At 54.7% G+C, this 25,549-nt stretch overlaps 1 protein-coding gene across 1 annotated transcript; it reads left to right on the top strand.

Moving 5' to 3' along the window:
- The first annotated feature begins 9,137 nt into the window (after positions 1-9,137).
- znf687 (zinc finger protein 687) lies at positions 9,138-23,396 on the top strand. The gene is given in 9 exon segments (NM_001097186.1): positions 9,138-9,332; positions 15,243-17,501; positions 18,279-18,457; positions 18,547-18,723; positions 18,800-18,977; positions 19,085-19,426; positions 19,522-19,634; positions 21,601-21,739; positions 21,827-23,396. Coding segments are annotated over 8 exon segments (3,816 nt in total). The 5' UTR covers positions 9,138-9,332; positions 15,243-15,260; the 3' UTR covers positions 22,274-23,396.
- The last annotated feature ends 2,153 nt before the right edge of the window (positions 23,397-25,549 follow it).

The following is a 25,549-nucleotide window of genomic DNA, read 5'->3' as shown; positions in this document are numbered from 1 at the left end:
CCAGCAACAGAACTGCCGTTTTCCGCAGCAGAACTGCAACTCTCTGCAGTAACCTCGGCCTGGTCGTCCAGGGTGTTCGCTCGCTCAGGGACCTCCATTACAGATGGAACGCCGCACGTGCCGGTACTTTCTCCTTCTTTGTCACTTTTAGCCATGGCCTTCACCTCCTTGCGCACCTCCCTGCTCTCAGCCGCTGCTGCCAGATTGGGGGGAGCCGCCTTCCTGCTGGATCTCAGGCAGATCCTCACTCCTTTACCCGGAGTTACCACAACTTTCTTCCTCATTTTTTGGAGGAAATGTTTTTTGGGGAAAATGCAGGAAAAAAAAAAAATAAAGAAATCTCCTGAGAGAAATCCTCACAACCTGCAAGGTTTGCAGGTAAAAAACACTCCTCCCAGACCCAAAAAGGGCCTGGGAAACCCTCACAGTCTGGAGCTCACACACACACCTCCTCTCAGTATGGGAGTACAGCTTATTGTGTGCCCAGAACATTCCCTCTCTGTATATTTGTATTTATACATATGGGTAGGAGGTGCCATAGTGTTTCCCTTAGACAGTACAGTATGGGGGTACAGCTTATTGTGTGCCCAGAACATTCCTTCTCTGTATATTTGTATTTATACATATGGGTAGGAGGTGCCATAGTGTTTCCCTTAGACAGTACAGTATGGGGGTACAGCTTATTGTGTGCCCAGAACATTCCCTCTCTGTATATTTGTATTTATACATATGGGTAGGGGGTGCCATAGTGTTTCCCTTAGACAGTACAGTATGGGGTTACTGCTTATTGTGTGCCCAGAGCATTCCTTCTCTGTATATTTGTATTTATACATATGGGTAGGGGGTGCCATAGTGTTTCCCTTAGACAGTACAGTATGGGGGTACAGCTTATTGTGTGCCCAGAACATTCCTTCTCTGTATATTTGTATTTATACATATGGGTAGGGGGTGCCATAGTGTTTCCCTTAGACAGTACAGTATGGGGGTACAGCTTATTGTGTGCCCAGAACATTCCTTCTCTGTATATTTGTATTTATACATATGGGTAGGGGGTGCCATAGTGTTTCCCTTAGACAGTACAGTATGGGGGTACAGCTTATTGTGTGCCCAGAACATTCCTTATCTGTATATTTGTATTTATACATATGGGTAGGGGGTGCCATAGTGTTTCCCTTAGACAGTACAGTATGGGGGTACAGCTTATTGTGTGCCCAGAACATTCCTTCTCTGTATATTTGTATTTATACATATGGGTAGGAGGTGCCATAGTGTTTCCCTTAGACAGTACAGTATGGGGGTACAGCTTATTGTGTGCCCAGAACATTCCTTCTCTGTATATTTGTATTTATACATATGGGTGGGAGGTGCCAAGTGGGAGTGACCTTGGCCTGAGGGCATTCTGCCCTTGTTCCTTTTCTCACTTAGAGAAAAATCGGACCCCCAAGGGCTGGGTCAGGTGGGGGGGCAGATAGTATGACAGAAAAGTTAATGAGCCTTTGTGTAGAAGATGCCGGGTATAAGGGTTTGTTCATATCTTGCCCCTTCCCTTGATTCCCAGAAGACTCTCCCAGCTCACTGTCTCCCCCTATTGGACCAGCATAGAACCCTCAGATTGTCCCCTGAGAAGGCTGGTACGTTACCAGCTCAACAGTCACTGTCACTTTAAGAAATATGTGGTGAGGGGCAAAGAGGCCTGAAAGGCCCCACCCCCGCTCCAATAGAATGGGTTCCCATTGGCCGGCATGCAGGGATTTCCTGCTGAGGGAATACACCAATATGTCCAGCTGACCTGGAAGCCAGATCTCTCAGGTGTTCTTGGGCCAATGGCAAGAATCTCCCAGGTCATTCTCAGCATTTACTTCCTCTTGGTCCTGCCCTCATTGGGCCGATACTGGGCTACTGTGCCGCTATGTTGGGCAACTTGGACTGATTGTTATGGAACTAAATCCAAAGCTTTACAGGGCAGCCTGGCTTGGACTTATCCAACATCTTTTTGGGCTACCCTCACCCCTAGTCTGGCCCATCCTAAACTCACCCCCAGTCTGGCCCGTCCTAAACTCACCCTCAGTCTGGCCTGTCCTACACTCACTCACCCCCAGTCTGGCCTGTCCTACACTCACTCACCCCCGGTCTGGCCTGTCCTACACTCACTCACCCCCAGTCTGGCCAGTCCTACACTCACTCACCCCCGGTCTGGCCTGTCCTACACTCACTCACCCCCGGTCTGGCCTGTCCTACACTCACTCACCCCCGGTCTGGCCTGTCCTACACTCACTCACCCCCAGTCTGGCCAGTCCTACACTCACTCATCCCTGGTCTGGCCTGTCCTACACTCACTCACCCCCAGTCTGGCCTGTCCTACACTCACTCACCCCCAGTCTGGCCAGTCCTACACTCATTCACCCCCAGTCTGGCCCGTCCTACACTTACCCCTAGTCTGGCTAGTCCTACCCTCACTCACCCCCAGTCTGGCCAGTCCTACACTCACTCATCCCTGGTCTGGCCTGTCCTACACTCACTCACCCCCGGTCTGGCCTGTCCTACACTCACTCACCCCCAGTCTGAACCCCCACATTCCTTTTCCTTCTTCAGTTACTGAGAAATCTTCATAGACAAGAACTGGCGAACCCACCCTCCCCCAGGGCAGAACTGGAGAGATCGGGTCAGGCTTCTTTATACATATGGGTAGGAGGTGCCATAGTGTTTCCCTTATTGTGTGCCCAGAACATTCCTTCTCTGTATATTTGTATTTATACATATGGGTAAGGGGTGCCATAGTGTTTCCCTTAGACAGTACAGTATGGGGGTACAGCTTATTGTGTGCCCAGAACATTCCCTCTCTGTATATTTGTATTTATACATATGGGTAGGGGGTGCCATAGTGTTTCCCTTAGACAGTACAGTATGGGGGTACAGCTTATTGTGTGCCCAGAACATTCCTTCTCTGTATATTTGTATTTATACATATGGGTAGGGGGTGCCATAGTGTTTCCCTTAGACAGTACAGTATGGGGGTACAGCTTATTGTGTGCCCAGAACATTCCTTCTCTGTATATTTGTATTTATACATATGGGTAGGGGGTGCCATAGTGTTTCCCTTAGACAGTACAGTATGGGGGTACAGCTTATTGTGTGCCCAGAACATTCCTTCTCTGTATATTTGTATTTATACATATGGGTAGGGGGTGCCATAGTGTTTCCCTTAGACAGTACAGTATGGGGGTACAGCTTATTGTGTGCCCAGAACATTCCTTCTCTGTATATTTGTATTTATACATATGGGTAGGGGGTGCCATAGTGTTTCCCTTAGACAGTACAGTATGGGGTTACAGCTTATTGTGTGCCCAGAACATTCCCTCTCTGTATATTTGTATTTATACATATGGGTAGGGGGTGCCATAGTGTTTCCCTTAGACAGTACAGTATGGGGGTACAGCTTATTGTGTGCCCAGAACATTCCTTCTCTGTATATTTGTATTATACATATGGGTAGGGGGTGCCATAGTGTTTCCCTTAGACAGTACAGTATGGGGGTACAGCTTATTGTGTGCCCAGAACATTCCTCTCTGTATATTTGTATTTATACATATGGGTAGGGGGTGCCATAGTGTTTCCCTTAGACAGTACAGTATGGGGGTACAGCTTATTGTGTGCCCAGAAACATTCCTTCTCTGTATATTTGTATTTATACATATGGGTAGGGGGTGCCATAGTGTTTCCCTTAGACAGTACAGTATGGGGGTACAGCTTATTGTGTGCCCAGAACATTCCCTCTCTGTATATTTGTATTTATACATATGGGTAGGGGGTGCCATAGTGTTTCCCTTAGACAGTACAGTATGGGGGTACAGCTTATTGTGTGCCCAGAACATTCCCTCTCTGTATATTTGTATTTATACATATGGGTAGGAGGTGCCATAGTGTTTCCCTTAGACAGTACAGTATGGGGGTACAGCTTATTGTGTGCCCAGAACATTCCTTCTCTGTATATTTGTATTTATACATATGGGAAGGGGGTGCCATAGTGTTTCCCTTAGACAGTACAGTATGGGGGTACAGCTTATTGTGTGCCCAGAACATTCCTTCTCTGTATATTTGTATTTATACATATGGGTAGGGGGTGCCATAGTGTTTCCCTTAGACAGTACAGTATGGGGGTACAGCTTATTGTGTGCCCAGAACATTCCTTCTCTGTATATTTGTATTTATACATATGGGTAGGAGGTGCCATAGTGTTTCCCTTAGACAGTACAGTATGGGGGTACAGCTTATTGTGTGCCCAGAGCATTCCTTCTCTGTATATTTGTATTTATACATATGGGTAGGGGGTGCCATAGTGTTTCCCTTAGACAGTACAGTATGGGGGTACAGCTTATTGTGTGCCCAGAGCATTCCTTCTCTGTATATTTGTATTTATACATATGGGTAGGGGGTGCCATAGTGTTTCCCTTAGACAGTACAGTATGGGGGTACAGCTTATTGTGTGCCCAGAACATTCCTTCTCTGTATATTTGTATTTATACATATGGGTAGGGGGTGCCATAGTGTTTCCCTTAGACAGTACAGTATGGGGTTACAGCTTATTGTGTGCCCAGAGCATTCCTTCTCTGTATATTTGTATTTATACATATGGGTAGGGGGTGCCATAGTGTTTCCCTTAGACAGTACAGTATGGGGGTACAGCTTATTGTGTGCCCAGAACATTCCTTCTCTGTATATTTGTATTTATACATATGGGTAGGGGGTGCCATAGTGTTTCCCTTAGACAGTACAGTATGGGGTACAGCTTATTGTGTGCCCAGAACATTCCTTCTCTGTATATTTGTATTTATACATATGGGTAGGGGTGCCATAGTGTTTCCCTTAGACAGTACAGTATGGGGGTACAGCTTATTGTGTGCCCAGAACATTCCTTCTCTGTATATTTGTATTTATACATATGGGTAGGGGGTGCCATAGTGTTTCCCTTAGACAGTACAGTATGGGGGTACAGCTTATTGTGTGCCCAGAACATTCCCTCTCTGTATATTTGTATTTATACATATGGGTAGGGGGTGCCATAGTGTTTCCCTTAGACAGTACAGTATGGGGGTACAGCTTATTGTGTGCCCAGAACATTCCTTATCTGTATATTTGTATTTATACATATGGGTAGGGGGTGCCATAGTGTTTCCCTTAGACAGTGCAGTATGGGGGTACAGCTTATTGTGTGCCCAGAACATTCCTTATCTGTATATTTGTATTTATACATATGGGTAGGGGGTGCCATAGTGTTTCCCTTAGACAGTACAGTATGGGGGTACAGCTTATTGTGTGCCCAGAACATTCCTTCTCTGTATATTTGTATTTATACATATGGGTGGGAGGTGCCAAGTGGGAGTGACCTTGGCCTGAGGGCATTCTGCCCTTGTTCCTTTTCTCACTTAGAGAAAAATCGGACCCCCAAGGGCTGGGTCAGGTGGGGGGGCAGATAGTATGACAGAAAAGTTAATGAGCCTTTGTGTAGAAGATGCCGGGTATAAGGGTTTGTTCATATCTTGCCCCTTCCCTTGATTCCCAGAAGACTCTCCCAGCTCACTGTCTTCCCCTATTGGACCAGCATAGAACCCTCAGATTGTCCCCTGAGAAGGCTGGTACGTTACCAGCTCAACAGTCACTGTCACTTTAAGAAATATGTGGTGAGGGGCAAAGAGGCCTGAAATGCCCCACCCCCGCTCCAATAGAATGGGTTCCCATTGGCCGGCATGCAGGGATTTCCTGCTGAGGGAATACACCAATATGTCCAGCTGACCTGGAAGCCAGATCTCTCAGGTGTTCTTGGGCCAATGGCAAGAATCTCCCAGGTCATTCTCAGCATTTACTTCCTCTTGGTCCTGCCCTCATTGGGCCGATACTGGGCTACTGTGCCGCTATGTTGGGCAACTTGGACTGATTGTTATGGAACTAAATCCAAAGCTTTACAGGGCAGCCTGGCTTGGACTTATCCAACATCTTTTTGGGCTACCCTCACCCCTAGTCTGGCCCATCCTAAACTCACCCCCAGTCTGGCCCGTCCTAAACTCACCCTCAGTCTGGCCCGTCCTAAACTCACCCTCAGTCTGGCCTGTCCTACACTCACTCACCCCCGGTCTGGCCTGTCCTACACTCACTCACCCCCGGTCTGGCCTGTCCTACACTCACTCACCCTCAGTCTGACCCGTCCTACACTCACTCACCCCCGGTCTGGCCTGTCCTACACTCACTCACCCCCAGTCTGGCCCGTCCTACACTTACCCCTAGTCTGGCTAGTCCTACCCTCACTCACCCCCGGTCTGGCCAGTCCTACACTCACTCACCCCCAGTCTGGCCTGTCCTACACTCACTCACCCCCAGTCTGGCCAGTCCTACACTCACTCATCCCTGGTCTGGCCTGTCCTACACTCACTCACCCCCAGTCTGGCCTGTCCTACACTCACTCACCCCCAGTCTGGCCCGTCCTACACTTACCCCTAGTCTGGCTAGTCCTACCCTCACTCACCCCCAGTCTGGCCAGTCCTACACTCACTCATCCCTGGTCTGGCCTGTCCTACACTCACTCACCCCCGGTCTGGCCTGTCCTACACTCACTCACCCCCAGTCTGGCCCGTCCTACACTTACCCCCGGTCTGGCCAGTCCTACACTCACTCACCCCCGGTCTGGCCTGTCCTGCACTCACTCACCCCCGGTCTGGCTAGTCCTACCCTCACTCACCCCCAGTCTGGCCAGTCCTACACTCACTCATCCCTGGTCTGGCCTGTCCTACACTCACTCACCCCCAGTCTGGCCTGTCCTACACTCACTCACCCCCGGTCTGGCCTGTCCTACACTCACTCACCCCCGGTCTGGCCTGTCCTACACTCACTCACCCCCAGTCTGGCCAGTCCTACCCTCACTCACCCCCGGTCTGGCTAGTCCTACCCTCACTCACCCCCAGTCTGGCCAGTCCTACACTCACTCATTCCTGGTCTGGCCTGTCCTACACTCACTCACCCCCAGTCTGGCCTGTCCTACACTCACTCACCCCCGGTCTGGCCTGTCCTACACTCACTCACCCCCAGTCTGGCCAGTCCTACCCTCACTCACCCCCAGTCTGGCCAGTCCTACACTCACTCACCCCTGGTCTGGCCTGTCCTACACTCACTTTTATCTGATTCTGAATTTGGAACTGAATTTTACCTGCTGTCAAGGTTAAACCCCCTCATTGCACCCCTGCCTAAATGTTTTAGAATTTAGTGGTGAGCACAGCTTCCCCTTTATCTGCTATAGTTTATACAGGGGCAGGGGCCGCTCCATGTTGTAGCTCCCAGCCTTCCCAGCTACAGGTCAGGTGATCCCAGCGGAGCCAATAAAAGGGCAGCCATTTTGTTGTTTTAACCTTGAAGGCAAGTCGCAGGTAGGGCTGCCACCTGTGCGGTTCTTCTTAGGTCTGTTTGGGCCTCAACCGTTCTCAGCCTTGTGAAACCCGAACAATAATTGGGCCAATAAATGAAAAACTTTTATACATTAAGATCCTCACCGTGATTTTTCCTATCAACACGGCTAAGCTATCATCAAGTGCAGTTAATTTCTTATTATTACAGAAAACAAAGCAAATCAATCAAAAATGTTGAAGCATCAAAAAAAAATGTCAGACCCCACATATAAATTAGCTGAAAAAGCTCAATATAACCATTTATTTTACTTAGAACCAATGTTCCTAAAGGATATATTATTAATATTTGTAATTTTGGTTTCTTTTCCCACATGGTTGGTACTTTTTCCTGTATTTCCTGCCTGACTGTACCCAAGTTCCCCTGCTTGGGGGGAATCCTATAATAATGTATTGGAGCAGTTGGGGGGGGGGGGGGGCACCAATGAGATGTTTGCCCTGGGCCCACTGGTGCCTAAAAGCTGCCACAGAATAAAGGAATCCAACATGAAGGGGCACCCCCAGCGGCTCCACTCAGGGTGCTGAATAAAACTGAAGTGCCCGGTGACCAATATCTGTGAATAAACTAAAGTCCCCCCCATGCCTGTGACTGGGCATCAGTGCTGTCTAACCAGGGATTCAAATAGGCCTTGGCATTCAAGTACAGATGCCCAAATAGCCCAAAAATTGGGACTGTCTACGGCAGCCCCCCTGGCATTTGCCAGAGCCCACAGATAGCCAGTCCGGGTCTGTGCCCAGTTTATTACATGTAGTGGGCTGATTATTCCTACGGCGCAGTCTATGGAACCTTCCAGCAGCCTGGGGGCCATAAGGGTCAGAGGGGCTAGCCGTAGCCATGAATGGGATTGGGTTGCCACATGGCTGGTAGAAACTGCTGCTTGAAGCCAATGTTTTTATTAACAGCGGGGAAAGAGAACACAGAAAGGCTGGATATTCCAGAGAATATGGCAGAGAATATGGCAGCCCTTGTACAGACAGCCGGCCGGAATATGGAGCCCATAGCCCTGCACTGATTATGGTTTGGGTTTGTGCCAATACTACTAACCCATCGCCTCAGAATGGAGGTACAAATCCCCCCTCTATTCCCATTAGTGGTCTAGTCCGGCATAAACCCAGGATTATATAAAGGGTTTAGAAATAATTTGGGGGGGGGGTTATTAAGTGACGCACAGGAAGCCAAACACATGAGGGTATTGGGGAAGAGATATCCTGGGGGACCAGCAAACACACGATGGCAGACTCCATATGGTGCCACTGAGAAGAAGAATTTCTAGTCACAGAACTAACAGTGAGCAGCTCACTGCCAGCTTGTGGGGCATTTCTATGGAGACGGCTACTGTGGAACAACTAGGCCATGCAGGGCATTAATGGCAAATTCGCTCCGCCCACTTGCTAGAAACCAACGCTAAAAACAACCTATGACATCGGGTTTAGTATGAGCAGCTAGCCAATCAGAGCGCGGCTATGATGAACGACGTGTAGGTTTCACCAATACAGGTTGGCCAGGTACAGCCCAGCCAATCACACTGCACGTAATATCGAACACCTGCGTAGTGGACGTGTTAATCGTGTGACTGATAAGTCAAAGCCCAATGAGGTGTTTCCATTTGCTGCTAGGGCGGTGACACTGGGACTGACAGGTGCGGCAGCCAATGAGAGTCTGCGCGGCTTGTTGTACGGCGACATGGTACCTGCTGCTGTCCCTGCACCGGGAGGGGGGCGAGCAGGGAAGTTGGGAGGAGGAAGCGGAAGTCTAGCCCAGTGAAGGCTGCGAATGGGGACTGGATCTTCCGTCACTAGGATCTGTTTCAGGAAACTAACTTACAGCGGCGCCGCCTGGCCCAGCTAGGAACGGAACGGCACCGGGACTGCGGGAAACCCGAGGTAAAGGGCAACGGGGAGGGACTAAGGGCAGCTCAGGGCCCGGGGGAGGGACTAAGGGCAGCTCAGGGCAACGGGGAGGGATTAAGGGCAGCTCAGGGCCCCGGGGGAGGGACTAAGGGCAGCTCAGGGCCCGGGGGAGGGACTAAGGGCAGCTCAGGGCCCGGGGGAGGGACTAAGGGCAGCTCAGGGCCCGGGGGAGGGACTAAGGGCAGCTCAGGGCCCCGGGGGAGGGACTAAGGGCAGCTCAGGGCCCCGGGGGAGGGACTAAGGGCAGCTCAGGGCAACGGGGGAGGGACTAAGGGCAGCTCAGGGCCCGGGGGAGGGACTAAGGGCAGCTCAGGGCAACGGGGAGGGACTAAGGGCAGCTCAGGGCCCCGGGGGAGGGACTAAGGGCAGCTCAGGGCCCGGGGGAGGGACTAAGGGCAGCTCAGGGCCCCGGGGGAGGGACTAAGGGCAGCTCAGGGCAACGGGGAGGGACTAAGGGCAGCTCAGGGCCCGGGGAGGGACTAAGGGCAGCTCAGGGCCCGGGGGAGGGACTAAGGGCAGCTCAGGGCCCGGGGAGGGACTAAGGGCAGCTCAGGGCCCGGGGGAGGGACTAAGGGCAGCTCAGGGCCGGGGGGGACTAGGGCACCAGGGCCCGGGGAGGGACTAAGGGCAGCTCAGGGCCCGGGGGGAGGGACTAAGGGCAGCTCAGGGCCCCGGGGGAGGGACTAAGGGCAGCTCAGGGCCCCGGGGGAGGGACTAAGGGCAGCTCAGGGCCCCGGGGGAGGGACTAAGGGCAGCTCAGGGCCCCGGGGGAGGACTAAGGGCCAGCTCAGGGCCCCGGGGGAGGGACTAAGGGCAGCTCAGGGCCCGGGGAGGGACTAAGGGCAGCTCAGGGCCCCGGGGAGGGACTAAGGGCAGCTCAGGGCCCCGGGGAGGGACTAAGGGCAGCTCAGGGCAACGGGGAGGGACTAAGGGCAGCTCAGGGCAACGGGGATGGACTAAGGGCAGCTCAGGGCAACGGGGAGGGACTAAGGGCAGCTCAGGGCAACGGGGAGGGACTAAGGGCAGCTCAGGGCAACGGGGAGGGACTAAGGGCAGCTCAGGGCAACGGGGAGGGGACTAAGGGCAGCTCAGGGCCCGGGGGAGGGACTAAGGGCAGCTCAGGGCAACGGGGAGGGACTAAGGGCAGCTCAGGGCAACGGGGAGGGACTAAAGGGCAGCTCAGGGCCCGGGGGAGGGACTAAGGGCAGCTCAGGGCAACGGGGGAGGGACTAAGGGCAGCTCAGGGCCCGGGGGAGGGACTAAGGGCAGCTCAGGGCAACGGGGAGGGACTAAGGGCAGCTCAGGGCCCGGGGGAGGGACTAAGGGCAGCTCAGGCCCCGAGGGAGGGACTAAGGGCAGCTCAGGGCAACGGGGAGGGAATAAGGGCAGCTCAGGGCCCCGGGGGAGGGACTAAGGGCAGCTCAGGGCAACGGGGAGGGACTAAGGGCAGCTCAGGGCCCCGGGGGAGGGACTAAGGGCAGCTCAGGGCCCCGGGGGAGGGACTAAGGGCAGCTCAGGGCCCCGGGGGAGGGACTAAGGGCAGCTCAGGGCCCCGGGGGAGGGATTAGGCAGGGAGAGTGAAGAGCAGCTCAGGGGTGGGACAGGGAATGCTCAGAAACAAGTAGTTCGGGGGGGGGGGGCAGTGAATGAGGAGATTTGGGAGGGGAGAGAAGAGCAATTCAGGGGAGGGACAAGCCAAGAAAAGGGGCAGGGTAAGAGATCAGCGCTTGGGGGGCAACTCGGGGGAGAGTGAAGATCAACTCTGGGGAGGGACAGATTTATACAGGGAACTCTGAGTATCACTCATGTATTATAAGGGATAATGTACCCCCTACTGTAAATGATAAGGATATTAGCAGTCACTGAGGGGTTCTGTGCCCCCCATATAAAGGCACAAGGCTGCAGGCTGAGTTATACAGGGAACTCTGAGTATCACTCATGTATTATAAGGGATAATGTACCCCCTACTGTAAATGATAAGGATATTAGCAGTCACTGAGTTATACAGGTTATGGAGCTGTTATTTTGTCATATTTTGCAGCGGAGGGTTCCTTTTGCTTTATAATACACGTTTCAGTGAGTCATGTGACCCATGGCATCATTAAGAACCATTATAAGCAATGACATCACACAGTGATTGCCTTCATGCTCTGTACTGTAATGTATGGGCAATGGGTGCCCGTCACTGTGCCACCCTGCTGCCCATAATAACCCCTATGTTATTGGCTCAACGTATCCTGTGTAGTGCCCGGGTTACTGGGGTGGTTGGTAGGGGCAGTTGTTGCGCATCATGGGGCAGATTTGGCTGCCTGCTTTCCCATCTCTCAGTGCAGGTTACTGGGGTGGTTGGTAGGGGCAGTTGTTGCGCATCATGGGGCAGATTTGGCTGCCTGCTTTCCCATCTCTCAGTGCAGGTTACTGGGGTGGTTGGTAGGGGCAGTTGTTGCGCATCATGGGGCAGATTTGGCTGCCTGCTTTCCCATCTCTCAGTGCGGGTTACTGGGGTGGTTGGTAGGGGCAGTTGTTGCCCATCATGGGGCAGATTTGGCTGCCTGCTTTCCCATCTCTCAGTGCAGGTTATTGTTAGGGGCCCCCAGTTTGGCTGTGCTGGTACCTGCCCTGGGCTCACACCTGTAGGGTCAGTATCATGGTAACTAGATGGTCTCCTAGGAACCCCCCCCCCCCCAGGGCACAAGGGCTCTACTAATTGCTCTAAGTCTCCAGTACCCCCCCCAGCCTCGCATTAACCCCTTGTGTGCTGGGTCCTGTGCAGCTGCTGGCTGGGATACAGTGCCAGGCATTCCCGTCTCCCTACTGGGGGGGTTCCAGGGGCCCACACGTTCCCCCCACAGTTGGTATGTTCCAGCTGTCTGGGTGCCTCACAGGTTCCCTACCCTAAGGAATAAAGTGATTGTGAGTGGCCCCGGGGGGCAGTTAGAGAGCAGCTGCCGGGGAGGTGACATTTGGGGCTCGGGGGGGCCCCGCTGTTTATCAGAGGAAACAGATGCACGGGAGCAGCCCTGATTGTGCTCATTGTACCCCCCCCTGCCCTGGGCCCGGTGGCCTCTCCCTGCAGCCAGCCCCGTCTCACACAATGGCCTCTCCGCCTGCAGCAGCCGCAGGGTTAAACTTGCATTTCCCAGAGTGCACCGCGTGAGCCAAATGTTTTGCTGTGGGGCCGGCCCTGACCTTGTGATGTCACGGTCACATGATGCTGGCTGCTGTGTAACCAGGCCCTCTCTGCAGCTCTCGCTGCCTGAAACCTGAGCAGTTCCTGCTACCAGGTCAGCACCCACTGGGCTCTTCCCCGGGCTCTTCCTGGGGCCCCTCTCCTGGGGCCCATACCCAAGGCTCCCACTCACTGCCACTGTCCCCCCTGCAGCTCTCAAACATCTACCCCCCCCCTACAGCCCTGGCACTGCCCCTTATCTACACCCCCTACAGCACTGGCACTGCCCCTCATCTAACCCCCCCCCTACAGCCCTGGCACTGTCCATATCTACCCCCCCTACAGCCCTGGCACTGCCCCTTATCTACACCCCCTACAGCACTGGCACTGCCCTCATCTAACCCCCCCTACAGCCCTGGCACTGCCCCTTATCTACACCCCCTACAGCCCTGGCACTGCCCCTTATCTACACCCCCTACAGCCCTGGCAACTGCCCCTTATCTACACTCCCTACAGCCCTGGCACTGCCCCTTATCTACACCCCCTACAGCACTGGCACTGCCCCTCATCTAACCCCCCCTACAGCCCTGGCACTGTCCCATATCTACCCCCCCTACAGCCCTGGCACTGCCCCTTATCTACACCCCCCTACAGCACTGGCACTGCCCCTCATCTAATCCCCCCTACAGCCCTGGCACTGCCCCTTATCTACACCCCCTACAGCCCTGGCACTGCCCCTTATCTACACCCCCTACAGCCCTGGCACTGCCCCTTATCTACACCCCCTACAGCCCTGGCACTGCCCCTTATCTACACCCCCTACAGCCCTGGCACTGCCCCTCATCTAACCCCCCCTACAGCCCTGGCACTGTCCCATATCTACCCCCCCTACAGCCCTGGCACTGCCCTCATCTAACCCCCCCTACAGCCCTGGCACTGCCCCTCATCTAACCCCCCCTACAGCCCTGGCACTGCCCCTCATCTAACCCCCCCTACAGCCCTGGCACTGCCCCTCATCTAACCCCCTACAGCCCTGGCACTGCCCCTCATCTAACCCCTCCTACAGCCCTGGCACTGTCCCATATCTACCCCCCCTACAGCCCTGGCACTGCCCCTCATCTAACCCCCCTACAGCCCTGGCACTGCCCCTCATCTAACCCTCCTACAGCCCTGGCACTGTCCCATATCTACCCCCCTACAGCCCTGGCACGGCCCCTCATCTAACCCCCCCTACAGCCCTGGCACTGTCCCATATCTACCCCCCCCTACAGCCCTGGCACTGCCCCTCATCTAACCCCCCCTACAGCCCTGGCACTGCCCCTCATCTAACCCCCTCTACAGCCCTGGCACTGCCCCTCATCTACCCCCCCTACCGCCCTGGCACTGCCCCTCATCTAACCCCCCCCTACAGCCCTGGCACTGCCCCTCATCTAACCCCCCCTACCGCCCTGGCACTGCCCCTCATCTAACCCCCCCTACAGCCCTGGCACTGCCCCTCATCTAACCCTCCCCTACAGCCCTGGCACTGCCCCTCATCTAACCCTCCCCTACAGCCCTGGCACTGTCCCATATCTACCCCCCTACAGCCCTGGCACTGCCCCTCACCTACACCCCCTACAGCCCTGGCACTGCCCCTCATCTACACCCCCTACAGCCCTGGCACTGCCCCTCATCTACCCCCCCTACAGCCCTGGCACTGCCCCTCATCTACCCCCCCTACAGCCCTGGCACTGCCCCTCGTCTAACTCCCCTACAGCCCTGCACTGCCCCCTCATCTACACCCCCTACAGCCCTGGCACTGCCCCTCATCTAACCCCCCCTACAGCCCTGGCACTGCCCCTCATCTAACTCCCCCTACAGCCCTGGCACTGCCCCTCATCTACACCCCCTACAGCCCTGGCACTGCCCCTCATCTAACCCCCCCTACAGCCCTGGCACTGCCCCTCATCTAACCCCCCCTACAGCCCTGGCACTGCCCCTCATCTAACCCCCCCTACAGCCCTGGCACTGCCCCTCATCTAACCCCCCTACAGCCCTGGCACTGCCCCTCATCTAACCCCCCTACAGCCCTGGCACTGCCCCTCATCTAACCCCCCCTACAGCCCTGGCACTGCCCCTCATCTAACCCCCCCTACAGCCCTGGCACTGCCCCTCATCTAACCCCCCTACAGCCCTGGCACTGCCCCTCATCTAACCCCCCTACAGCCCTGGCACTGCCCCTCATCTAACCCCCCCTACAGCCCCTGCACTGCCCCTCATCTAACCCCCCCTAGCCCTGGCACTGCCCTCATATAACTCCCCCCTACAGCCTGGCACTGCCCCTCATCTAACCCCCCCTACAGCCCTGGCACTGCCCCTCATCTAACCCCCCTCCTACAGCCCTGACACTGCCCCTCATCTAACCCCCCCTACAGCCCTGGCACTGCCCCTCATCTAACCCCCCTCCTACAGCCCTGGCACTGCCCATCTAACTTGATTAACTTGACTAACTGTGATTAAACAGGTAATGGTATTGCTGATATATATAAATGATATCCATATCCCTGTGACCTTACTAAATGGTATTAGGGCCATCGCCCAATGTTGGACCTTTAAGGGGGGAGCTAGAAGCAAATAGTCCAACCCCCACAGGCCACGCCGGGGGCCCAGGGGACAGGGACAGCAGTCTCACTAAATGTCAGTTCTGTAACATGTACCTGTGTGTGCTCTCCTAGGTCGGCCATAGAGTCACCATGGGGGATATGAAAACGCCAGACTTTGACGACCTCTTGGCTGCGTTTGACATACCTGACGTGGACACAAACGAAGCCATAAACTCGGGGCCCGAGGATGAGGAGGGACAAGTCAAGTCTTCCAGTGGAGAGAGCTCAGACCCAGGGGTTCCCCATGGGGACATCACTGCTGTCAGCGTTATAGTCAAGAACACGGTGTGCCCCGATCAGGCCGACCTCTTGGAAAGCCACGGCAAGGATCCACAAGCCACGGGGCCCCGGCTACTGCAGAACGGCTTCAACAGCCCTGACGTCGGTAGATCTTCAGCCCTGAGGTCCATGGATTCAGCTCCCACAGCTTCCAATGGTGGCGAGGGTTGGCCGGCACGACTGAAAGGGCCAAAACCCATAGAGCTATTCACAGATTTCAGTGCCGTGGACAATCCCATGGACGGCCATGCTGCCGATTTGATAGACAGGCCACGGGATGTGAAGCCCAAAGACAAGGCATTGTTCGAGCCTGCTGACCCAGTGCTTTGTTCTCCATCAGGCAGCGTGGTTGGGGAGAGTAGCCACGGCTCTAGGGGGGCTGGCCAAACCTTAAGTATAGCGAAGCTCTCAGCTGACAGTGCATCATTTGGGCTGGCAGTTGGACCACCTCCCTCAATCAAGCAGGAGCCGGAGGATGATACAACGGGCAATGATTGTGCCCAGGGGGAGGAACTGGCCAGGGAATGCTCATTGGAGCACCTGAAGTCCGTTTCTGTTCTGTACCCTTCCCAAGAACCCCCTCTTCCCACTTGGTCAGGCCCAGAGAAGAAATCAGAAGCCCCTATGAATAGCGTTGCTCCAACAAAAAGCCCCTCTAGCCACCCAATGGATACCTTGCTGCCGAGTTCTCCACCCCCCGAGCCCAATGTAGAAGGTTCGGATCTTCCAAAGGAACCCAAGAGCAGCTCTGCGATTGAGGCGCCGGGATTGAAGGAGGAGCCAGGATGGAGCCCTAAAAGCTTGTCCAGTGATGTAGAGGAAGACGAGAGTATCAGCTCTCCCTCTTCCAATTCGTCCAGGCCCCTGAAGGTCCGCATCAAGACCATCAAAACCCAGTCGGGAAGCATCACTAGGACCGTCACCAGAGTCTCCTCGGATTCCAATGCCGTCTCGGCAAACCCGACGAAGGAAGATTCCCCCCCAGAGGCGGGTTCCGAGCCCTCCTCCGAGAAAAGCGCAGATGCAAAGGAAGAAGTCGTGCCGCCGGCTGAGAAGGACTCGGAACTTTCCAGCCCCACAAAGGCCGAACCATCCCAGGCTGCCAAGGCACAGCCGGGCAATGGCACTCCGCTCAAAGGTTCGGTGTTGCCCGTCTCCACCATCCAGAATGCCAGCAGTGTCATGCTCATGGCGGCCAGCGTGGCGCAGCAGAAAGCCGTGGTTTTGCCTTCAAAGGCCAACAATGTGATGACCAAGAACATCATCCACCTCGTGCAGCAGCAGCCTCTGGCCAACACCGCCACTCTGGCTAATGTTACTGTCGCCAACCAGGTGCCCCCCGGCCCCACCGTCACTACCACCCCCAGCCCGCAGCGCAGTGCCACAGTGGTGATGGTTCAGCCCCAGAAGGCCGCGCCTGCCATGGCCGGGACGGTTATCTCCCGCACTCAGTCCAGCCTGGTGGAGACCTTCAACAAGATCCTCAACAGTAAAAACCTGCTGCCCACTTACAAGCCCAACCTCAGCCCCCCGGCCGACTCCAGCCTGACCCTTCCGGTCTTTGGCTTCCGCTGCCTGGAATGCGGCGATTCTTTTGCCCTAGAGAAGAGCCTGGCCCGGCATTATGACCGGCGGAGCATGAGAATCGAGGTGACTTGCAATCACTGCACCAAGCGCCTGGTCTTCTTCAACAAGTGCAGCTTGCTCCTGCATGCCCGGAAGCACAAGGACAACGGCTTGGTCATGCAGTGCTCGCATCTGGTAATGCGGCCCATTGCGCTGGAGCAAATGATTGGGCAGCCCGATGTCACTCCTCTGGTCTCTGTGGCAGTTCTGACGCCAGGCAAAACCGCTACCCCAGGCCCGGCTCAAGATGCCGCGGCCACAGCCAGCACAGGGGGGGACTCTGCCATCCTCCCGGGGAATGGGGCTTCCGAACAGTCCGTCTACTCCACCTTCAGGTGTCTCGAGTGCAAGGAACAGTGCAAGAATAAGACCGGCCTGGCACTGCACTTCCAGCAAGCCATTGGTTCCCCCGCCTCAGGCAGTACGGTAAGGGGGTAGCTTGTCCTGGGGGGCAAACAACTGATGTATCTGAATGTTCTTATAAGGATAGCTAGAATCTCAGCCATAAAGCAGGGCAGGACTGCTGCTTACAATGGGGGGATCAGATAGGATCTGTGCCACTGTGACAGAATGCTCTGTTATACAGATAGCTAGAATCTCAGCCATAAAGCAGGGCAGGACTGCTGCTTACAATGGGGGGATCAGATAGGATCTGTGCCACTGTGACAGAATGCTCTGTTATACAGATAGCTAGAATCTCAGCCATAAAGCAGGGCAGGACTGCTGCTTACAATGGGGGGTTCAGATAGGATCTGTGCCACTGTGACAGAATGCTCTGTTATACAGATAGCTAGAATCTCAGCCATAAAGCAGGGCAGGACTGCTGCTTACAATGGGGGGGATCAGATAGGATCTGTGCCACTGTGACAGAATGCTCTGTTATACAGATAGCTAGAATCTCAGCCATAAAGCAGGGCAGGACTGCTGCTTACAATGGGGGGGATCAGATAGGATCTGTGCCACTGTGACAGAATGCTCTGTTATACAGATAGCTAGAATCTCAGCCATAAAGCAGGGCAGGACTGCTGCTTACAATGGGGGGGGGGATAGGATCTGTGCCACTGTGACAGAATGCTCTGTTATACAGATAGCTAGAATCTCAGCCATAAAGCAGGGCAGGACTGCTGCTTACATGAATAGGACAGAGGGGAAGCCATACAGTCCCCGGCAGAGAGCTGACATTTTTCATGTCCCCATTGGCAGATCTGCTCTTTGTGCCCCATGATGATGCCCAATCGCTGCAGTTTTGAGGCGCACCAGCGAATGCACAAACAGGCCCCGCCCCACGTCTGTCCGGAATGTGGAGGGAATTTCCGCATGGAGAACTTCCAGGCCCACCTGAAGGAAACCTGCCTGCACTACTCCCGCAGGATAGGCTACAAGTACGTCGATACAGTCCTGCCCTTGTGACCTCCTATCCTGATAGGCTGCCGCCACCCAGCACTCATACAGTTAACCATTTCCCCCCCAGGTGTCAGAGCTGCGCCGTTGTCTTCGGAGGAGTGAATTCCATTAAGTCCCACATCCAGACGTCTCACTGCGAAGTCTTTCACAAGTGCCCCATCTGCCCCATGGCATTTAAATCTGCCCCCAGCGCTCATGCTCACATCTACAACCAGCACCCAGGGTTCAGCAACCAGCAGGCCAAGTAAGTGGGGTATCGGGGTGCCCCCAAGCCCCCCGTGCCCATTGCCGTGTATAACAGCCCTACTCTCTCTCATCAGGATGATCTACAAGTGTGCCATGTGTGACACCGTCTTTACCCACAAACCTCTGCTCTGTTCCCATCTGGACCATTCTCACTTTGACCAGCAGCTGGGCAACCAGAGAGTCAGCGTGTTTAAGTGCCCAGACTGCCCCCTGCTGTTTGCCCAGAAGCGCACCATGCTGGAACATTTAAAGGTATATTTGTGCCCTGCCCGTGATATTGTTATGTATTTGCCTGTACCTGTGCTCCCAGCATGCATTGTTCCTGCCTTTAACCCTGTGCCTCCCATCTTGTCCTGCAGAATACCCACAATAGCGTGGTGAGGGAGGACCCCCCTTCTGTCCAAGAACCCCTCACCCCCAAACCGGAGCCAGTAGAGATTCCCGTCAGCAAGTTATCGGAGCCAGCGGAGGAAGCTGAGCCCGAACTTGAGCCTCCGCCGGAACCGGAACCGGAGATGGAAGACTCTTCATCTTCAGAGCCGCCGAGTTCCCCAGAGCCCCGTAAGAAAGGGGGCGCCAAGGAGCAGCGCAAGGCAGACGGGCCGCGGCAGAGGAGCAACTGTTGGACTTGTGGGATATGTCACTCGTGGTTTCCTGAGAGGGACGAGTATGTCACCCACATGAAGAAGGAGCACGGCAAGGTAAGGGGGGGCAGCAGGATAATGGGGGTGCTGGGCAGGAGGCAGGGGGGGTAGTACTAAGTATTAATAATGTTTATTTGTCGCCCTCCTTGCAGTCTGTAAAGAAGTTTCCATGCCGTCTCTGTGAGCGCTCTTTCTGCTCAGCGCCCAGCCTGCGCCGGCACGTCCGCGTTAATCACGAGGGAATTAAACGGGTGTACCCGTGCCGGTGAGTAAGCCGTGGCACACTCCAGCCAATAGTCTGCTCCTCTCTGGGGTGCCTGGGTGCTAGTGCCTGTGCCGCTGAGTTAGCCGTGGCACACTCCAGCCAATAGTCTGCTCCTCTCTGGGGTGCCTGGGTGCTAGTGCCCGTGCCGGTGAGTAAGCCGTGGCACACTCCAGCCAATAGTCTGCTCCTCTCTGGGGTGCCTGGGTGCTAGTGTCCGTGCCGGTGAGTAAGCAGTGGCACATTCCAGCCAATAGTCTGCTCCTCTCTGGGGTGCCTGGGTGCTAGTGCCGGTGAGTAAGCCCTGGGACACTCCAGCCAATAGTCTGCTCCTCTCTGGGGTGCCTGGGTGCTAGTGCCCGTGCCGGTGAGTAAGCCATGGCACACTCCAGCCAATAGTCTGCTCCTCTCTGGGGTGCCTGGGTACTAGTGCCCGTGCCGGTGAGTAAGCCATGGCACACTCCAGCCAATAGTCTGCTCCTCTCTGGGGTGCCTGGGTGCTAGTGCCCGTGCCGGTGAGTAAGCCATGGCACACTCCAGCCAATAGTCTGCTCCTCTCTGGGGTGCCTGGGTGCTAGTGCCCGTGCCGGTGAGTAAGCCGTGGCACACTCCAGCCAATAGTCTGCTCCTCTCTGGGGTGCCTGGGTGCTAGTGTCCGTGCCGGTGAGTAAGCCGTGGCACACTCCAGCCAATAGTCTGCTCCTCTCTGGGGTGCCTGGGTGCTAGTGTCCGTGCCGGTGAGTAAGCCGTGGCACACTCCAGCCAATAGTCTGCTCCTCTCTGGGGTGCCTGGGTGCTAGTGCCCGTGCCGGTGAGTAAGCCATGGCACACTCCAGCCAATAGTCTGCTCCTCTCTGGGGTGCCTGGGTACTAGTGCCCGTGCCGGTGAGTAAGCCATGGCACACTCCAGCCAATAGTCTGCTCCTCTCTGGGGTGCCTGGGTGCTAGTGCCCGTGCCGGTGAGTAAGCCATGGCACACTCCAGCCAATAGTCTGCTCCTCTCTGGGGTGCCTGGGTGCTAGTGCCCGTGCCGGTGAGTAAGCCGTGGCACACTCCAGCCAATAGTCTGCTCCTCTCTGGGGTGCCTGGGTGCTAGTGCCCGTGCCGGTGAGTAAGCCGTGGCACACTCCAGCCCAATAGTCTGCTCCTCTCTGGGGTGCCTGGGTGCTAGTGCCCGTGCCGGTGAGTAAGCCGTGGGACACTCCAGCCAATAGTCTGCTCCTCTCTGGGGTGCCTGGGTGCTAGTGCCGGTGAGTAAGCCATGGCACACTCCAGCCAATAGTCTGCTCCTCTCTGGGGTGCCTGGGTGCTAGTGCCTGTGCCGGTGAGTAAGCCATGGCACACTCCAGCCAATAGTCTGCTCCTCTCTGGGGTGCCTGGGTGCTAGTGCCCGTGCCGGTGAGTAAGCCATGGCACACGCCAGCCAATAGTCTGCTCCTCTCTGGGGTGCCTGGGTGCTAGTGCCGGTGAGTAAGCCATGGCACACTCCAGCCAATAGTCTGCTCCTCTCTGGGGTGCCTGGGTGCTAGTGCCCGTGCCGGTGAGTAAGCCATGGGACACTCCAGCCAATAGTCTGCTCCTCTCTGGGGTGCCTGGGTGCTAGTGCCCGTGCCGGTGAGTAAGCCATGGGACACTCCAGCCAATAGTCTGCTCCTCTCTGGGGTGCCTGGGTGCTAGTGCCCGTGCCGGTGAGTAAGCCATGGGACACTCCAGCCAATAGTCTGCTCCTCTCTGGGGTGCCTGGGTGCTAGTGCCCGTGCCGGTGAGTAAGCCATGGCACACTCCAGCCAATAGTCTGCTCCTCTCTGGGGTGCCTGGGTGCTAGTGCCCGTGCCGGTGAGTAAGCCATGGGACACTCCAGCCAACAAAATGGGCTTTATTTTTAGGGTTTGTGCTTCCTCTTCCCCTTAAAGCCTCAGCTGTTTGTGCAAGTGCCACCCACTTATTTCTGTGTGCCCCCCACCCCCAGGTACTGCACGGAGGGCAAGAGAACCTTCAGCAGCCGCCTGATCCTGGAGAAGCACATCCAGGTGCGACATGGGATCAAGATAACGGACCAGGCGAGGAGTCAGGAGATCTCCGTCTCTCACATTTCCCAGAAGTCTCAGGTATGTGCAGGGGGCGGAGCTATCGTCCCACCTTGTGGCCCCTTCAGGGCGGGAGCTTTACTGATGTGCACAACTTATGCTTTTTAGGAGACCTCATCCAAGAAACGGAAGCTCTCATCCGACGACTCTTGCAGCGACGATTCCCCCAAAGCCAAACACGTCCCCCAGAAACCCAAGCGCCCATTCCAGTGCCGAGCCTGCGGCTACAAGACCAGCAGCCTGGCGGATTTCCGGCAGCACATTCCCCAGCACCGCACCGACGAAAGCGCCCACCAGTGCCGGGAATGCGGGGTCTGCTTCACCTCTCAGGGCTCCTTAAACCGCCACCGCATCATGACGCACAAAATGAAGGGCGCGGCTGCGGAGGAGGAGGAACCGGAAGCTCCCCAAAAAGTGGAGGAGGGACCTGATGGGAAGCTGACCTGCCAGGTGTGCAACAAGAGTTTCGACAGCCAATTGAACCTAAACACGCACTTCAGGACTCACGGCATGGCCTTCATCAAACAGAGGCAGAGCGGGGGCACGGAAAACTGAGCGGGTGCCCGTGTAACTGCCAAGCGTGATTGGAGGGGGGTAACAGACTGGGTATCTGCATTACTGCCCTCCAACAGGGCAGAGCAGCCAGGGCCACTACCTGTTACTGCCTGTGCTTGTCCGGCCTCCAGTCAGACATCAGGATGGGCACAGGTAGAATTTGAGAATTTGAAAGGTGGCACCGGTACCTGTGCCACTCAAACTTCCAGCGTGGCAGAAGGTTAGTCGTAGAAATCTGTCCGCCAACCCTACACACACACTGGCGCCACAATCCAACTGAATGGCCAGGGAGAGCGGTGCCGTGCCAGGGGAGAGCGGTGCCCTGCCAGGGAGAACGGTGCTGTGCCAGTGAATGCTGCAGCAGTGGGGCGATAGCTATTACCCGACAACAAACCCTAAAAGGTGCCTTATTGTTCCGTCTGTGTCCGGCATGAACCCTTTATGTTGTGGCTCAGAGACTGGCACGCCCAGCGCTTCCTATATTCCCTGTGCCCGCCCAATGCCAGGCTGGAAAGCATGAAACTTCCAGCCAGTGAGGGCATCCAGCGGGCACTGCTCGGGGCGCACTCTCCGTACCAGTCGCTGCAGTCTATGAGATATAAAACAATTCCCCCCACTCCCCATGAAGGAGCCTCTCTATCAGGCCTCCCCTCAGGGAGGGGGCAAAATCTGTAAATATGTAAATACCTCCATTATAAATATATATTTTTCTGCACAGAATTTTTTTAGACCCGTAGATGGGATCCACTTCTCTCTCCTTGTGTGCGAGTATATTTTATACTGACAGTTATCATTTACCCTAGTTGAGCATCTTTTGCCCCAGCCGCAGGGCTACAATGACTGGAATGCCCCCCCTGTGTCTCACCGCGTGTGCTGATAATATTATGTTTTACATTAGAGACCCCTTTATGTTCCTTACAACCAGACACACAAAATGTGGACTTTGGTTCCTTACAGATCACAGATAACCAACCGGAGGCGGCCTATCGAGTCCAGCACCACTGTAACAGGCCGACTCCTGCCGACACATTTATGATCCAGCCCTGGAAATCATGGTTTATGTTTCAGAGGGTTTTTTTTTCCCTTTTTTTACACTAAAATAAAGGTGATTTGTGAAAATGGAGTTGGCGCTTCTAACATTGATTTGCACGGGAAGCCCAAGGGTTATGTCTTCTGCTAAGGGGGGGGATCGGACGTGTTTTGCTCAAGGAGTACCGAAAACAAAGATTTCTATTCATTTAAACAGTAGCATAAACAGTATTTCTCTAGCGGCCCTCCTGTCAGTGCAGAACGTGTGGGGTTTGTCTGGGATCACCCCTGGAGGCAGGACAGAGAATTGAAACTTAGTGACTCCTGGTCCCTCCCACTGTATATATAGGCTCCACCCTCACTCCTCTGTTCTTTGTCCTGCCTCGGAGGTGTAGGACAGTTATCTATATCATCTTTTTATTTTTTAGTTATTTATTTTACTTATACTTTATTAATATACAGGAATAGCTAGGACACATAGCTGTTCTAGTGGGATACTAAACACTTGGGCACGCAGATCTGCCCATACAAGTGCTGGCAGATACCAAATTGTTGCACTTGGGTACGCAGAGCTACCCCTGTAAGTGCTGGCAGAAATACAAGGGGCAATACACAGGGTACGCAGAGCTGCCCAAAGGTGTAACCCCCAATGCAGGACCACAGCACCGGTCCACGCTTAGCTCAATGGGACACGCAGAGCTGTTCCTAAGAGCATACCCACACGGAGAGGTAAGTTTCCTGGGGCTATATATATATATATATATTTAAACAGAGCGAGCCCTACCTGACAAACGCGGGAGAAAGCCCGCTCGCAGTATCAGCGCCACGAGCGCACTTCCGGGTACTGGGAACGTGCGCCGTACGTGAGCGCGCGCCTGGGGATTCGCGCCAGAACGTCGGCGCGATGACGTCACTCTAGGCGCCCCTTGTACCGCGGACACACAGCGCCATTGCAGAGCGCTCTCAAACGGAAGCGTTATAATAAGAAGCTGCGGCTCTCCTCTGTTCCACAACTAAAGGAGCACATTCACAACCCCAATCAGAGTCAGACTCTGATGAAGAGGGAACAGCCTCTGCCTCCCCAGAAACCTCAAAAAGGTTACTAAGGGAGATGATGCAGACACTAGAGATTAAGGATGAGACTGTACCCCTATCTAGGGACTTTTGGGAGTCCAAAAAAAGTCCAAACTAGCCTTCCCAGTATTCAATTCCCTCACACAGGCAATTGAGGCAGAGTGGGCCCAACCGGAGCGCCGAATTGCGCTCACACAAAGATTTTTCAAAACATACCCTGTGCCAGAGGAGCACCAAAAGAAGTGGGATAAAGCACCTAAGGTTGATTCCGCAGTGGCCAGGCTATCTAGGCAAACTGCCATTCCAGCCGAGGAGGCGGCATTTAAAGACCCCTTAGACCGCAGGATGGAGTCCATTCTAAAACGCTCCTATACACAAGCAGCAGCGATCCTTAGACCCGCAGTGGCATCAGCAGGCTTAGCCCGAACAGCCAGACATTGGGCCTTGGAGTTAGCACGTCATCCACCAGCATCTAAACAACAATTACAGCTGGAAGTGGACAAACTATCCACCACCTTGTCATTTCTCGCAGAATCTACTCTAGAAATTACCAGATTAGCAGCCAAAGCGACTTCCAACGCAGTGGTGGCCCGCCGAGCCCTGTGGTTAAGGTATTGGACGGGAGACACTGCTTCTAAGATGAGATTACTATCACTGAAATTCACAGGAGAGTCCTTATTCGGACCTGACTTAAAACAAATCATATCAGACGTTACTGGGGGGAAAAGCACTTTCCTACCCTCCGGCAAGAAACAAAAATTTGATTCCTCTAACAGATACTCCGGGAGGAGAGGATGGAACTCACAATCGAGACCATTTTGCCCCTTTCGTTCAGGATTCAGGAGCTCCCCAGCTGACCAGGGAGCAAGACGTGGCAGACCCACATGGCAACAGCACGCCCGCAGCAATACCAAGAAACCCAATACTACCAAACCCAACTCAGCCTGACTCAACCAGGCAACCGGGGACACAAAACGTTGGGGGCAGATTACAACAATTTCTGGGAACATGGGAAACACACGTTACGGACAAGTGGGTACTAACCATAATCAGCCAAGGCTACAGAATCCCTTTCACACCACAGCTTCCACAGGGAAGGTTTCTCCCATCATCCACTGCACCGCACAAACAACACTTACTTCAACAAGCGGTAAATACCCTACTACTTTCAGG

The sequence above is a fragment of the Xenopus tropicalis genome, chromosome 8 (genome assembly GCF_000004195.4).
Source record: "Xenopus tropicalis strain Nigerian chromosome 8, UCB_Xtro_10.0, whole genome shotgun sequence".
In the NCBI taxonomy this organism is placed as follows: Eukaryota; Metazoa; Chordata; class Amphibia; order Anura; family Pipidae; genus Xenopus; species Xenopus tropicalis.
This window is presented reverse-complemented; position numbering and strand designations above follow the sequence as displayed.